At 35.5% G+C, this 17876-nt stretch overlaps 1 protein-coding gene across 2 annotated transcripts in view; it reads left to right on the top strand.

Moving 5' to 3' along the window:
- Nucleotides 1–17876, top strand: part of LOC140450907 (prominin-1-like) — a 157247-nt gene that overhangs the window by 43501 nt on the left and 95870 nt on the right. For both annotated transcript variants that reach the window (XM_072544593.1, XM_072544591.1), the window contains exon 5: nt 7047–7159. In XM_072544593.1, coding sequence (XP_072400694.1) covers nt 7047–7159 — 113 coding nt within the window. The remainder of the gene's footprint in view (nt 1–7046; nt 7160–17876) is intronic.

Genomic DNA, 17876 nt, shown 5'->3' with positions numbered 1-17876 from the left:
TTAAGTTTAAACCAATACCTGTAAATTTTAATTATTACTCTCTCTGTTTAGAGTACCTATTCCTTTATAATCATGTTTCTTTGATTTATAAGTAGGTCTTCATTTCTCTTTACATAATTAATATGTATCGGACCGGGTTGTAAATAATAACAACAGTAACAATATACATTAAATAGGCCATCGTCGCGTCTGTCGTACTGAGTTTTCTCTCAGCTGATTGTGACGTAACCGCACTGCATGGTTGCCAATACATCACAATAATCTTAATTAGCAACAATTTGTGATTGTTTTAAATTTCTCTAATAAGTAACTATTTTGACAGTTTTGACATATTTCTTTTGGGCTGTTTTTTTCACACCGAGCCAGATGCAAATATTTACGATTAGGAACTCCGTAGGAAATTAGGCAAATTGTCTATTTTTTAACTGTGTACTTCAGATGTAAATCAAACATCTGAGAGCGAAGGATCACCTTGGTTTGGTTTTAGTGCTTTTGTTAATTTTGAAACCGAAATATACTAGTAATATTTGTGTTAAGTGTTTTAAAAGTTCTTTTGATTTTGTGATAGAAGGTAAGTCACTCATTTACCATTATTTTACATCACATTTTGCTTCTAATTAGGAATTTAACATTATATCCTAAAAAGTATAGCTAATATTATTATTTAAATATATCAATGATATAGAATCATGAGAAAAATATAGAAGTATAATTTTTACATGTTTATAGATAATATTATGTGAAAATCTATCTAAAACAATATAAACAATGATAAACAATCATATTTATTGATATAAGAGGAAATGTTATCACACTTAAAGTAAACTAATTTGACATACTATTGCTAATCATTTTTTGTTGCAAATTTAGTAATATGTATGCAGAAAATAGAACTAGGCGCATGGTACAACTGTGACTCCAAGCAGCTGCAATCGAAAGATCCCACACTTCAGATCCTGAAGAGGACATGAATATTTCGACAAGCATAATAGACCAAGTTAGTTTTTCCAGTACAGAGAGCGACAACTGCAATAAGTCAGATGTGGTTCAAGATTCCACTACAATTATACCGAAATAACATCTGTTAAAATCTGGAACTAGCGTTCAACAGAGAAGTATTTTGAATAATAACTATTATGGGGAGTCCAGCCAAAGCTGAGGTTTAAGAGGCATCCGCATCTGGTACCGAAAACCCATTTTTGATTCTGCGTCGGAATACCAATCATCAAACGGTGAAGATAGTAAAGTATCGAAAATAAAGAAACACATACTCAAACAGACAGACACTATCTTAATTCAAATAACGAAAATGATGGTCGAAGAGGCATGTTCATGGTTTTAAGATCTCTCTTTACGTCGTCTATCCATATTTTACGGGCCTTCCTCTTGTTCTGATTCCTTGGGGCTTCCATCTCTGGAAATAGATGGAAGATTTAAGACTTAATGGAAAGGCTTATACAGGATTTAAGATGAATAGTGATTGAGTTTACAAACAAAATGTTATAAAAAAGGAGCGAAAGATAGGGCCGAAATGCAATGGGTACGTCCAAAAATTAAAAAAAAAAAAATAAGAAAACGGAGGAGAGGAGTTTTGGAAACTAAGTTCTTGGGAAACAAAAAAATCATTTCTAAGGGGTTTAGTCACTAGACCCATTAGAAATGAATTTTAGATTTTTTAGTTTAGACTTAGTTCTTCCAATAAAACCTAAATATAGACACAACAACAAAGAAAAACGGAAGAAAGTAAGTTGGAAATGCTATTACATTGTGAGCAATCGAGAAGATAATTCAATTCAAAATACCAAATCCAAAAAACAGGTTTGCAAAGATATGTTTTATGTAAATTAGATATTGGAGAAAAAACAGTACAGAACTGGACAACGAAAAATCACCAGGATTATTTAAAATACTGGCACCCAAGGATCAGAAGAGCACATTCAAGATGGTTTAAAAGATGTTAAAGAGTTTTTTTCAAATTTACCCCACTTAAAGTCTCATTACTGTAGAACTTCAGTGGAATACATGTTCGAAGTACAAGAATAGATCCGTATTGGAAGATGTTTACCAGGCTTTTCAACTTAGATAATCGAAAGCTCGACAGGAAAAAGAAAATAGCAAAACAAAGTGCCAAGAAAGTGAGAATATTTTAGTTTTTGCAGTAGATCTTGAATCAGTGCTTTTAGCTCTTCGTTTAAATACGTATTCGTATGGTACGAGGACCAAGGTAGTTTTGAAAGTGATATTTTTGCATCCACCGTAACAAAATTCCTAAACCAAAAGATTAATGAATTTTGACCTATAAAGATCATTATTTGGAGCAATAAATGGTGCTATCAAAATAGAAACATCAAACGATCCAACGCCTTACTCGATATGTCCAAAAAGTATTCACTTACTATAGAGCAGAAATATCTCTAGATAGGGCATACCCAAATGAGGTACACTCAGTACATAGTCCCAAAGAACGAAAGTTAAGTCACAGAAAAGAAATCTACTTCCCTGCTCATTATTTGCGTATTATGAGAGAAGCAAGGTATACCCCCTCTCCTTTTCAAGTATTTGAATAATAATTAACGCACACAGATTTTTATAAGTTTGGGTCAAATTTTTATTCTAGCATAAGGCCCGGTCATAAAACAGTGACTGGTCCGTCCGTCTGCATGAGAACATTATGCGTCTGTAGCATATCAGTTACATCAGAAGTTACTTGACGATGATTTTAAATTTTTTGATGTTTTTTTTATCAGTGGGTAAAACAAAGAGTCCATAATTAAGTAGGTTTCATTATTGTTCAACATAAAAGTAATATCTCATATCTTTTTTATGGTAACTCGTAGTCAAAATAGGTAATTATATTAGATATCTATAACTATTTTAGATAATAAACTTGGAAATCACTTAATTGGATTACATTATTCCTATAGCACAGTCAATGGTCACAGTAAATGGTCACATTCAACCACTTTTCATCATCAGTTGGTCTACAACTCTTCGTGCACCTTGACCTCCCTCAAGACATTCTTCCATCCTTCTCTGACGAATGTCTGTCTTCCTTATCTCCTTACTCTAATCTCACTTAAATCTTCCTGCACATCGACCAAATATATTTTAGTTTAGTTCACTCCTTTTTTATTTCCACTGGTTTATTTAACACAGGTATTTTAGCAGGATCACTTTCATCCATCCGCACAACTTGGCCCATCTATCTTGGGCTGTTAATTTCGATCGTTTTTATGATATCTGCATCACCAAAAAGTCTATAGAGTTTGAAATTGTATCGCCTTTTCCACAGACCCTGTTCGTTAACTCCGCCACATATGGTCCCAATATTACTCTTTTAAACATGTGTAGGAACTCTGTATCTCGAGTCGTCATTGCCTATTTTTCCAATCCATAAGTGAGCACTGGGCATATTATGGTTTTATAAAGTTTGCACTTTCTTACTCTTGGCAGTGTATGTCGTACTCCGCGGTTTTTTCTAATATCTGTCTGGTGGATGATATGGGGTCAATGGTAGATCTGTTTTTCAAAAAAACTATTTGGAAAAATTATATTATATTATCAAAAAACGGTGCGTCTTTCGTTAATATCAGGGACAAAATTTTGTATGCCGTATTAGGAAGGCAAATTCCTCTAAAGTTTGAACAGTCGCACACGTTTCCTTTTTGTATATATGGCAAATAATTCTAGTATTCCAATCTTCTGGTAAACCGCATTCTTGCCATAACTGTATTAATAGTTTGTGAAAGAGGGTTTGACAGCCACATTTAAATATTTCTGCAGGTAGATTCTCTGCTCCAGGTAATTTCTTTCTGGCTAGAGACTAAATTGCTTTATTTATTTCTTCCCAAGTTGGTAGATTAGTTTTCTCCTGTACTAGTTCTATATCAGTTATCTTTCAGCTCTAATTTCTCTATTAAAGTATTCCTATCACCTTTTTAGTAGTTCATTTAAAAGAATTCCATTACGAGCCTTAACTTTGTTTGATTGTGGCTTGAAAAGCTCTCTTTTTGTGTTAACTTGTTTGTCAAATTTTTGTGTGGTTCTCTTATCTATTTAAGTTTTCCATTTCTCCGAACTCATTATTAATTTGTTGCCGCTTTTTCTGTTTGTGCTTTTGTTTTTCCTCCTTTCCATTTACTCAATAGTCTTCAACATTGCTTCTAGTCTAATTTATCAACATTATATTTAATTAATTATTTTTGGCTTAGTTTTATCGTTTGATATACGTGCTCTGAGACTCACAGCTATGAGATAGTGATCTGAGTCAATATTAGTACCTCTATAACTTTTGTTATCCTTTGTTAATCTGTAATCAATTACCACCAAGAAGACTTGATACATGGAGTGCACCAGAAGACAACGAAAATAATCTGATAAGAAACCAAATTGATTACATTCTCGTTAACAAAATATTTAAAAAAGGGATTAAAAACGTGAAAACATAGCCTAGTGCTGATACAAACTTTATTGTGAGGTCTTGAAGTGATAAAAGTTATACTTTTAAAAGCGTGGACAATTTTGAATAGATAAGTGTAGTATTCGATGAAAATGAAAAAGAGAAATGGGAGCTCGAAGTCAGAATATCGAAAAAAAAAAAAATTAGGCAGTTTAATAGCCCAAATGAATTCATAATACGTTTCGAGATATTCGAGATATACGTTCCGAATATATAAAACAGTAATTAGACCCACAGTAACATATGCGTGCAAGGCATGGACATTAAATAAAAAGGAAGAGGATACTCTAAAAAGATAACTGACAGTTATCAGACAAAAAAAAATTAGGCAGTTTAATAGCCCAAATGAATTGATAATACGTTTCGAGATATTCGAGATATACGTTCCGAATATATAAAACAGTAATTAGACCCACAGTAACATATGCGTGCAAGGCATGGACATTAAATAAAAAGGAAGAGGATACTCTAAAAAGATAACTGACAGAACAAAGACAGAAGACGGGTGAGAGAGAAGAACCAACAACGAATTAATGGCTTTGTACAATGTACCTACCATAATCAGATTCGCGTTAAGTCGCAAAGGTTCAGATAGTTGGGACATGTAGAAAAAATGGAAGCGAACAGAATGCCTAAATTAGTTATGGCCAGCAAACTAATCAGCTCCAGAAAACAGGTAGGCTGAATGAGGTGGATTAATAAAGTGGAGGAAGACCTTAAACACATCAAGGTGAGGGACTAAACAAGTAAAGCACAAAACAGAAGTAAATGGAGGAATATTATTTATGATATCCTTCAGAGCAGTCAAGAATATTTTGTATATACTTACGTTTGAATTTTGTTTAAAATAATTGTAATTACTTAATCTTATGATAGTATTTTATAAAAATTGCCTAGGTCTTAATGGCCTGTTGTGAGTATTAATTAAAAAAAAATAATTCTTTTCCTCACTATAAAGCCACACTCACACCAAAGATATGTTGTATTTGATGGCAGCTATAGTATATTGTATTCTGGAGAGTACCGGTCTCTTTCCATCGTATTTCTTGTATAACTGTTATGTCCATATTATTTTTATTAAGAGTGTCTAACAAATATCTCACATTCCGTGTTCCAAATCGAATACTCTGTTTTCATTTGTCAGGTCGTCTACATAAGGTTCGTCTAGTTTTTGTATTTTCAGCTCTCGTAACAATGCTTTTTTTCAGGGTAGAGATATTAGTCCTACGCCCAGCCCCCAGATTGGAAGACCAGGGACTTTTCATACCATACTTACATATTATACCTTATGAAAAGGGTTCCAGGGCGTTGGAAACTCGCCTTTACCCATCCCATCGCGGGTAGGATCTGCAGTGCCATTGAATTGTATGTCAACTTAGGGGTTGTTTGGTATTTAATGACATTAGTCACTTGGCATAGCTACTGCCACCAAGACCCATTACTAACTATTCACTCTCCTTCTTTCTGATCCGGTCTTGCTACCGGTAATGGTAAAGTTATTTACCACTTTTACTCTTGGCAAAAGTAGATCTCTATGTGAAATTATTTCGAAAACCTTCTACAATGAAAATAACGAATTCTTTATTTTTTAATTTTTGGTTTGTTTGCGTTAAGATTTTTTTTTGTAAATGGTAAAGTAAATAAAATTTATAAATTTGTTTCATGTTTCATGAAATATCCTTTTTTTTTACTACAACTTAAAATATCTTCAAAACTATTATCTATACACATAGAAAATATTTAAGAGGAATTAAACTAAATTGACTCTAGTTTATGATGGTGATATAAAATACAGGGTAATGCATTTAAAAATATTGAGCAAATAATGAATTTGTTTTTGACTAATCCTGTATTTAATTTAAAAAGTATTAGCAAATTTAATCATTTTTTGAATATTGCTCTGAAGCTATTCTCTTGTGGCATGTTAAAGTAATTACTATTTCAATGGGAATAAGCCATAATTAAAGGTTAAAGTACGTTTATTGACGTTTCAATTTCCACTTCGGAAATCGTTCTCAAAATACAAACGTAAGTAAATTAAACAAATTTTATTTTTTTTTACTTGGTGAAAAATAATTTAATTTTATCTGACTCATTTGTGTTGACAATTCAGACTTTAAAATGATATTGCCAATATTGTTGAGTTGCGTTCCTGGGACGACTTTACTTGTAAGATAGTTCATTCGATTACATGAAATCAACTTTAACGTGAGAATATCCGTCAGAAAAAATCATACCATGTAATTCGTTATTAAAAAGACACATGCCATGATGACAGTAAAAATCTCCTGTAAGTGGTTTCATAGTAAATTATGAGGAAAAACCAGGAAAAAACCTCATAATACTATCCCTACATGGTAAGTATTTGGTCGTGACGACTTTAATGCTTATTAAGATAAGAAAATAATGTTATAAAATGTTTCTCTTTTCGTAGGAAAGATACTAGGGAAAATTTAATAACAAAATATTATAAAAAAATGCAACTGGAGTGTCATTTCATTTTAACTTCTTTAACTGGACTCAGCTTAAAAGCATAATGTTTTTATGGTAAAGATTTTATTTATTTTTATTATTTTTTTGTTTTTAGATATGAATTTAATTAAAAAAGATTTAACTACGACGTTACAAAATTGTGGTGCCTATTGTGCTGCTGCTAACGAACTAGTCGATGGATTAAACATCAATATAGACGTGCAAAAAGTAGGTATTAGTAGGTAGTATTATTTCGCAAGGCAATAGATAGAACATTATTAAATTATTTTTAAAAAGTCGATAAACCATTTAGGTTTAAAGAACATAAAATTGTTAATATTTAAATTGCTCTTCTGCACTAAATTTTGTTTTTCTTTTATTTCTTTTATGTATAATAATATGTGTTGTTCATTAAATATAAGATAATATTAGATACGCATTAAGTGAAAATTAATACTTAACTGAAGCATTTTCCTTATAACTTTCACACATTTGTTCTGGCTAATTGGCTTAGTTCCAGTGCCATAAAACAAAACACACACACACACACACACACATTTTATTTCTTCATTTTTCAATTTTTTTTAAGATACTCTTCAGTTTCTCCAAAATCCATCAGTTTTATTTCTTTTCTAATTTTAGTTATTGTGGTCCTATTTAGTGCCACTTAGGTATTTCTATTTTCGAAATATGATTCATTCTTATATTGCTTGTCCTGACAAAGCTATTGATATAAGATTTATTATGCAGTTATTTTAGTTTTTTATTTGTCGTCATTATTTTACGTCATGGTCTTTTCACAATCATAATCTAAAGAGTAGCTATACGTTGGTGAAATATACCCCTTTTAATGTATGATAAATAACCTCCTAATTTTTAATTCTATTTTGATTATCCCTATGGGATCTCGACATCCCAAATTAAATTTTTTCAAGATTCTATCTTGGCCATGCCAAAATCCTTAATGGACATGCTTTATCGACGTATCTTCTCTCAGGTCTTCTTTGACCTTCTTTTACTATTAATCCTTTAGTTACCATTCCTTTAATTACCTTCTCTGATCATCCTCTACCATTAATACTTCCAAGACTGCAACTCAGCGATTCTTTATATTGTGTCTCAAGCGAGCAGGGATTCTCTAACACCGTCCAAGCATAGCCGAATAAATATTTCGGTTGGGTACAAGTAATTAGGTATAATTACTTCGGATTATTCTTTCGAATTTTTGGTATATTTCCATTAAGCGATGGTTCTTTTTGTTGTGTGTATTTAAATAAAGTACTTCTTACTCATAGGAAATGGATTTCAATTATAAATAGTATGGCTTTAAATTGTTTGATAGATAATACAGTTACTATTTATTTGCTCTCTGCTTGTGTAAGAAAAACATAATTTACAATTATTGTTAACACGTGATCGTATGATTCACCGTGCGGCAGTTGAAACTTAAGAGCGGTGTGTCTTCTCGGGTCGGCAGTTGAACGTAAAGAGAAAGAGATTTTCCGTGCAATCTTTCGCAGAGTCAAATTTTGGACCGCGCAATGATGCAGCGAGAAGTAAGACGTGGGAACGCTATTGCCAGTTTGGATTAAGTCCAAACAGTGTCATTATCATCTCGACGTTAAATATAATTCGTTCATATTTTTAATTGTATACTCTCTTATTTTGCATCATCTTCTAATAAGTTTTATAGAATTTGCCTTTCGGTTACATTGGAATTCTTCTGCTAGACACCAAACTACTTGTCCATTTCCATTTCATACATCTCACTCTAACTCTGATGAATGAACTATACATACAGTATACTTGAGTATAGTACAGAAGAACACGAGAAAAGCGCGAAAATTTTATAAGGAATTAAGAAAGGTAGACAAAATATGCATAAGAAAGAAGAGGAGACACGAAAACGACCAAATGCTAAAAATGGAGGAAGATTTCAATCAGGGTGACATTGGAGGAGAATATAAATTCCTGAAATAACTCAGAGAGGAATATAAATGCGCACTAATCTTTTTAGAAATAGTCAAAGACAAATTATTAGTGATAAACCAGCAATAAAACCAGGCTGCAAAAGCCTGGGCCAGGGCCAGGGTTAGGTAATAGAGTAAATACAAACAAATATAGCCCATGCAGTATTGAATTTGGAGATAAAAATAAGGTGAGAACCTGGGTAATGAATTAAGATACCCACTCCCAAGACAAGAAATAATAGATGAGATTAAAGCATTGCAGAATAATAAAGCCCCAGGTTTTCATAAACTAATAAAAGACATGCAAAACATAGAACAAATTTCTAGTAGACTGAAAAAAAAACAAGTATATGCTCAATCCACGAGAAGGAAGACAAACTCAGCTCAAAAGTATAGAGGCATATCCTTTCTCTGTGTGAGCTATAAGCTGTTTACGTGGATCATAAACAGGATATTGAGTCACTTCAGAGAGCAAATCATAACAGAATACCAGGCAGAACTCAAAGGACGGTCTACTATTGACCAGTTTTCAACGTAAAATAAATACTAAATAAAATCTGGGAGCTCAACATAGATATCTACCAAATCTTTGCAGATTTTCGACAAGCCTATAACGACTATATAGATAAATATACACAGAGATGAAATTGGTAAAATTAATTCAAGTCATCATGACTCAGAAGCGCAAGTACTAGTCCAAAACCAATTAACAGATTCCTTCCAGATAACTAAGGCTGAATCAGGTAAATCGGCTGGCTCTGACTCTGTTTAATATATGGGTGGGTGGAACCGTAAAAGAGATACCAGAACTTTATGTGGGTCTTGAAGAGTGTGTGAAAGAAATAGGACTAGCCGTCAACGTAGATAAAACTACAGCCCTAATGCGGGCAAGGAAATAACGAAACTTGCAAAATTAAACAATAGACACGAATATTGAAGTTGTAAAACTGCTCACAGACCTGGGCGTATAGAAAACTGAGGACTGTAGCGAGGTACAGGGAACACGGGAAAGGATAATGATTGTTAACAAAACATAATTTTATCTGCCGCAGGTGTATGTAAAGAATAAGGTTTAACCACGAGTTGTATCAATATTACAAAGAACCCTCTATAGCAAAGTATGTAAACATAAAAAAATTGCGCTTGGCAGGCTACCTTATAAGAATGAAAATCTAGTAGAACGCTTAATGGAACTATGGTGAGACGTCGGCCAGTAGGGAGACTAAGGAAGAGCTAGATGGACGAAGTGAGAACCGACGCTAAAGAGATATTAAGGGTTGATAACTTGTGGAGAACAGCCAAGAAAACGGATGCTTGGAGGTGGATGCTGGGGGAGGTCTGGGCCCGACTTAAGCTATAGCGCCATTGGAGAGACAGAGAGATCAAAATTACGTCGAGCGCATATTATATCATAGGTATTATCTCTGTAATTACCTAGTTTAAACCCGCTACTCTTCAATTTAATATTGAACATAATCATCGACGAAATCAAAAATGCAAGACAAGGGTTTAAATCATGGCAGGAATAACGAACAATAACTATCGACATTCGAGGATATGGGAGTAAAAGTAATTAGGGAAGCAAATATATTAATAGTTTAACTATTTGCAGAAATCTTTTTATCGTTTGCATAATAATTAAAATTATTTACTTGATGGAGCCTGATTTTTTTTAGCTGCATCATTTTTTTTAATTATGGAATTGTCTATGTAGCTTTCATCCACTGCTGACATTTTCTATCCACCATGGCATTTCAAAGCAGTTATACCACAACCTGCATCAACGAGTAGATTTGCAGAAGATCTACGAAAATTATGCACATATTATTTTACTGGATTTTTTATTTTTAGAAAATCGGCAACATCTTTCCGCATTTTGCTAAATTTAGTAATGAGTTCTTTGGGAAGTGTGTTCACAGTTCTGATAGTTTATAAATAGCAAATCACTTGTAATATAACCAGGACGAGTAGTTGTGTAGTTTTTACATATTTCATAAAAATTATCGGTTCGGTTTGGGTTATCAGCCACGCTAATTTGAGCCATATTTTTATAAAACAGAACTATATATTTCTACTAACCTTTTTTTTTATATCATATTAGTGCGAAATATTTAATAAGTTACTTAATATTAAGTTATTTAATATTCACCAAAATAATAAATTTTGCTAATATAACATTTGTATTTATTATTTTTTTTTGCATTGAAGTATGACAGGACCTGTGCGAGGTTGCCAATTTTGTCATAGGTTTTTCTCAGTTTTAAACATTTTAAATGATATAATTAAAGAAATCAAAATATTTCTGGATGTAATTTACACAAATACACACGATGGGAAATTAATTCAATATTTGCAAAATGTTGAATTAATTAAAGAACAATTTAAGAGTAAAAATAAAAGAAGATGTATCCCATAGGCATTCGTATTGTTACGAACATGCTTTTGACATGGCTCATATAACGGTTACAACTCTAACAAGGCCACAAGAACATTCGCGATCCTTCGAGTGAGAGACAGAACAACAGGTCACGTAGGCGAATTAGAGGTGGGACAACTCCTGAATGTTCTGGAACTTAATACTTTTGGTATATAAATGACGCGATGTTAGAAGTTAGTTTAGTTGATAAGAGAGTACCGAACTGTAAAGTTATAAATAAATATATGTATATAAATTCGAACCGCTCGTTTTATTTAATCACGCTACAGTGGTGTTACGGTGTGAGTAAAAGAAATAAATTCAGCAGTGACTTTTGAAAAAGACTTTTGAACTTTTGAAAAGTATTGTTCGTCGGGAACATCCGCGTAGTCGGTAGTGATCTTTGTACGAAAAGAACATTTAAAAAGTACGTGTGTGCCTGACAAAGATGCTGCTAGTAGAACTTTCAGTAAAACAGTTGCGTGAGCAACTAGAAGAACGCGATGAAGACTGCAGCGGGTCCAAAAAGATACTTCAAGAACGACTGAAGACTGTTCTCAACAAGAATGGAGAAGACCCAGAGACATTCCAGTTCCAGTCAGCAGAAGAAGCAGTCTTAATGAAAATAAAAAATGTCTCGCAAATGATAGAAGAATCTTCTAAAAAAAAATGATGAAAGATTCAATGAAACGTCTCAAATGATAGAAGAATCTTCTAAAAAAAATGATGAAAGATTCAATGAAACGTCTCAAATGATAGAAGAATCTTCTAAAAAAAATGATGATAAATTTGAGAACGTTTCCAAAAGATTCGATGAAACGTCTCAAATTATTAAAGAAGCAGCTAAACAAAATGAAGAGAAATTCGAAAATGTTGCTAGAAGATTCGACGAGACTTCTCAAATAATTATACAAGTATGGAATCAAAACAATGAGAAATTTGAAGAAGTCTCAAGAACATTTGACAAAGTAGAAGAGAAGATCAAACAGTTAGAGAGCATGATAACTAATACAAAAGTGCTACCACCAGTTAACACAATAGCCTTAGATCCGGTAGTGAAAGAAGAATCACCTAGAGACGAAACGACACATAATATGAGATTCAAATTGCCACCATTTGATGGAAAGTCTTCTTGGTCCATATACCTTAGACAATTTGAAGCTATTGCGACAGCCAATCATTGGACAGAACAAGAAAAAGCTGTTTCCTTGACTGCTGCTTTACGAGGTGATGCTGCGGATATCCTAAGATCGATTCCTAAGGGTCAAGAAAAATGTTACCAGACCTTGTTCACCCGACTAGATAAACGTTACGGAGATGCCCATCTACAACAAGTCTACAAGGCGCAACTAAGAAGTAGAATTCAACGAGCAAGTGAAAATTTGCAAGAGTTTGAAGCAGATGTTGCTCGTATAGTGCGGTTGGCTTATCCGGAGGTACCAGACAACATTTTAGAAGAAATTGCTGTAGATACCTTCGTCAATGGGTTAAAAGAAAGTGAATTACAGAAAGCTTTACGACTAGCAAGACCGAAGGTTCTAGATGAAGCGCTTGCTATTGCCTTGGAACATGAAACAGCCAGTCAAACTTCACGGAGTCATCGAGTAAGAACTATTGAAGAAGGCGACGAACCAAACGATGAACGTCTGGAAGAAATGGTACGAAAAGTAGTTCGTAACACGATGCCGAAGAGACGCGAGCCCAGATGTTGGAATTGCGGTGACGTAGGTCATATTCGCCGTAATTGCAAGAAAATGATACAACAGTCGGAAAACTAGAACGGGTCGACAACAAGGGGCAACTGCCGACCTCGAGAAACACAGTCCCCATAGTAACTGTGAACATTACGTCCTCAGGTGGAATTCATAGCTTGTACATAGAGGGTCGTATCAATAATAAATGTAGATCGTTTTTGGTAGATACAGGTGCAACGAGAACTATTGCACGGCCAGAAGTAGTACGAGGCCATCTTAAATTATTGCCTGCAACAGTAAAGCTTAGAACAGCAACTGGTGAGATAATTAATACATATGGCGAGGCTAATATGTCAGTATCCATTGGCCAGACCACAGTGAATCATACAGTATTAATTGCAGAGATCTCCGATGAGTTCATATTGGGGATGGATTTACTAAGGAAAGTTGGGGCTGTATTGAATGTCAAAGATGGAGTTCTCGAGATCAGTGGAGAAGAGTTGCCGTTTCATGAAGACAAAGAAGATGTTATCAGCTTAATAACTACTTGTGACGTAACAATACCCGGTAATAGTGAGAAAATTTTGATGACCAGACCTGATGGTTACTGCCGAGAGGGAAGTTTGAGGATGGTCGAAGATGTGAATAATGCCGAGTTCCTAACGGCAAAAGCTTTGGTGAGAATTCGAGATGTCGTTCCTGTAAGAGTTATGAATTTAAAGGGAACTGCTATTAAGTTAAGTAAAAGAACTTTGATCGGACAGTGTGTTCCCGTGGCTTCGATTTGTTCCATGAATACTAATGAGAAACCGTCGAAATCTAAGTATCCAAATGAGCTTGTTGAGACTATGATTAAAACGTGCCAAGATCTTGATGATGAACGAACTAAAAAAGTGAAGTCTATGCTGATGGAATTTCAAGATGTTTTTGCCATGGATAAGAAGGATAATGGCAAAACAAGCATAGTAAAGCATAAAATTAATACCGGAGACGCTCAGCCAATCAGACAACAACCTAGACGACTTCCATTTGCGAAAAGAGATGAAGCCGAAGACATCATCAAAGATATGAACAAACAAGGGGTAATTGAACCATCAAATAGTCCATGGACATCACCAGTAGTGCTAGTAAAGAAGAAAGATGGTTCAACACGTTTTTGTATTGACTACCGACAGCTCAATGCAGTAACTAAAAAAGATAGTTATCCTTTGCCCAGAATAGACGATACTTTGGATACACTTTCTGGTTCTCGTTGGTTCTCCACACTCGATCTGAAAAGTGGATATTGGCAAGTAGACATGGAGCCAGCTGATCGTGAAAAAACCGCATTCTCGATAGGATCAGGGCTTTGGCAGTTCACAGTTATGCCCTTTGGTTTATGTAATGCCCCGGCCACATTTGAAAGATTAATGGAGGCAGTTTTAAGAGGTCTAACATGGAAAACATGCCTGGTTTATTTGGATGATGTAATTGTAGTTGGAAGATCCTTCGATGAACATGCCAATAACCTAACAGAAGTCTTTCAACGATTGCGGGCAGCGAATCTGAAGTTGAGTCCGAAGAAATGTCACTTGTTTCGACGAGAAGTGAAGTACTTGGGACATATTGTAGCAAGTAATGGTGTAACAGCTGATCCTGAAAAACTTGCAGCAATTAAGGATTGGCCAGTACCAAGAGATAAACACGAAATTAGAAGTTTTCTTGGCCTATGTACATATTACCGACGTTTTGTCAAAGGATTTGCCAACATCTCCAAGCCATTAACAAAGTTGACAGAAGAAGGCAAAGAATATACATGGAGCGATGAGTGTCAAAGAGCTTTCGAACACTTACAAATGGCTCTGATCAGCGCACCGATTTTAAGCTACCCTAGACAGGCAGGAAAATTTGTGTTGGACACAGATGCAAGTAACAGTGCAATAGGAGCTGTTCTTTCCCAAATCCAAGATGGGCAAGAGAAAGTCATCGCTTACTTTAGCAAAGTCTTGTCAAAACCAGAAAGAAACTATTGCGTTACCAGGAGAGAATTGCTAGGCGTAGTGAAGGCTTGTGAGCATTTCCATAAATACTTGTATGGCAGAAAGTTTCTTCTTCGCACGGATCACGCTGCTCTAAAATGGCTCCTACAATTTCGTAATCCAGAGGGCCAGATGGCAAGATGGTTAGAACGATTACAAGAATATGATTACGAGATCGAACACAGGGCTGGCAGAGTTCAGTCAAATGCTGATGCCCTTTCGAGACTGCCGTGCAGTGCAAATTGTAATCACTGTCTTAAATTGGAAGAACGACTTTGCCCCGTGAGACGAACCACCGTCATTAATGAGCAATGGCAGCCTCAACAGCTACAAGACGCTCAAGCAAATGATCCATGTATAAAAAGAGTATTGGATTGGATGCGTCGAAGTGAAAGACCTTCTTGGCATGACATTAGTGCATGTAGTCCAGAAGTCAAGTGTTACTGGAGCCAATGGAATTGCCTAGTGCTGAAAGATGATCTTCTGTATAGAACCTTTGAGAACGATGATGGTACAGAAACTAAGCTTCAGTTGATTGTACCTAAAAGTAAAGTGTCAGAAGTATTGCATCAGTTACATGACGGTGCATCAGGTGGACACTTTGGTATCACGAAGACTCTGCAAAAGGTTCGAGAACGGTTCTATTGGGTGAACTGTAAAGATGATGTAAGAAGGTGGTGCCGGAAATGTGAATTGTGTGCAACCAGTAATGGTCCAGTTGGTAAAAAGAGGGCACCCATGAGACAGTACAATGTTGGTAGTCCTATGGAAAGAGTAGCAATCGACATTGCAGGTCCACTTCCAGAGACAAATGATGGAAATAAATATATCCTGGTAGCCATGGATTATTTTACGAAATGGACTGAGGCCTATGCGATACCAAATCAAGAAGCTGCTACTGTTGCAGAAGTACTTGTTAAAGAATTCTTTAGCCGATTTGGTGTTCCCTTGGAGATCCACTCCGACCAAGGGCGAAACTTCGAGTCAACCCTTTTCCAAAACGTTTGTAAATTGATTGGTGTCAATAAGACCAGGACGACACCCCTGCATCCTCAATCAGATGGAATGGTCGAGAGAATGAACCGAACAATGGGTAAACACCTGTCCAAAGTTGTATCAGAACACCAAAGAGATTGGGACCAGCACATTCATTTATTCCTAATGGCCTATCGCTCGGCCGTAAATGAAACTACAGGCCAGACTCCAACCTGCCTGATGTTAGGTCGTGAAGTTCGTTTGCCCTGCGACCTAGAGTTTGGCTGCAGACCTTCCGAAGAACATGTTGCAAGCGAAGATTATGTCGACCGCCTGAAGTTAAGAATGAACAACATTCAAGAACTTGCCCGACAACACATCCAGATAGCCAGTGACAGAATGAAAGATCAATATGATTCTCGATGCAAGAGTGAAAGCTACGAAGTAGGTGATCTTGTGTGGCTTTATAATCCACAACGTCGTCGAGGCTTGTCTCCCAAACTGCAAAGACAATGGGAAGGTCCGTATGAAATTAAAAAGAAAATAAATGACGTAATATACCGAATTAAGAAGTTGCCGAAAGGTAAACCAAAAGTAGTTCACATAAATCGTCTTGCGTCCTGCTGGCTCAAATGACACAGAAGAAGCACGAACCCTTCAACATGAGATCAAAGATGACCGGCGACCAAGCTTTAATGAATTTATGTCAAATTACGCAAAGAGAAAGAGTGCTAGATTCGGCGTGACCACAGAAGTTCAGCAGGATCTTTTTAGTGTTCCGCATAACGTCTCTCTAGCCCACTGTGTTGCCCAAGATCTTGAGATGACTAAAGGAATCTCATCCGTATTTTATGAGAAATTCGGTCGTTTGGACGAGTTAAAAAACCAGCAGCCTAAAGTTGGAAGAGTATTGAGATTAGAAGATGGTTCTCGATCTTTGCTGTATATGGTGACCAGGAAGTCGTATACAGACAGGGCAAGCTACGAGGATATATGGCGTGCTCTAACTAATTTGAAGAAAATCGTGTGCAATTATGACATCAAGAATTTGGCCTTACCCAAGATAGGCCATGCACTAGAAAATCTGGATTGGAAGATTGTCAGAAGCATGCTTGAAGTAATCTTCCGAGAAACCGGCGTACGAATTACTGTGTGTTGTATTAATCCGAAGAGATCGTGTCTTTCAAAGTCTGTAGACTGTTATTTCTTCTTGAGGGGTTCATGCAGAGCTGGAGAGTCCTGTAGATTCCGCCATCCTGGGCCTACATATAGAGTTACTGATCGGGACGCTCAGATTTAAGAGGGGAGCAGTGTTACGAACATGCTTTTGACATGGCTCATATAACGGTTACAACTCTAACAAGACCACAAGAACATTCGCGATCCTTCGAGTGAGAGACAGAACAACAGGTCACGTAGGCGAATTAGAGGTGGGACAACTCCTGAATGTTCTGGAACTTAATACTTTTGGTATATAAATGACGCGATGTTAGAAGTTAGTTTAGTTGATAAGAGAGTACCGAACTGTAAAGTTATAAATAAATATATGTATATAAATTCGAACCGCTCGTTTTATTTAATCACGCTACAGTATATTTTCTTGAAGGACTGAAAGGACCAGTCAGAACTGTATTTTATATAATGTGATTTGAAGGTCGAATGCCAGTTAAAAGTGCCGAAAAATTAATAAATTTTTGGAAAAAGAAAGATTTTCTCCACTGTCTGTCTGCTATACGTCCAATATGAATACCTTTTTAGGCCCTTACTGAAATTTACCAAAAAGGCAAACAAAAAAAGGTTTAGATTTTTAAACGTTTCCAGATAGTTATTGGTACAAAAGGTACCATAAAAACGCCACTTCGCTCTCCTGAT

Source organism: Diabrotica undecimpunctata, chromosome 1 (genome assembly GCF_040954645.1).
Source record: "Diabrotica undecimpunctata isolate CICGRU chromosome 1, icDiaUnde3, whole genome shotgun sequence".
Lineage (NCBI taxonomy): Eukaryota > Metazoa > Arthropoda > Insecta > Coleoptera > Chrysomelidae > Diabrotica > Diabrotica undecimpunctata.
This window is presented reverse-complemented; position numbering and strand designations above follow the sequence as displayed.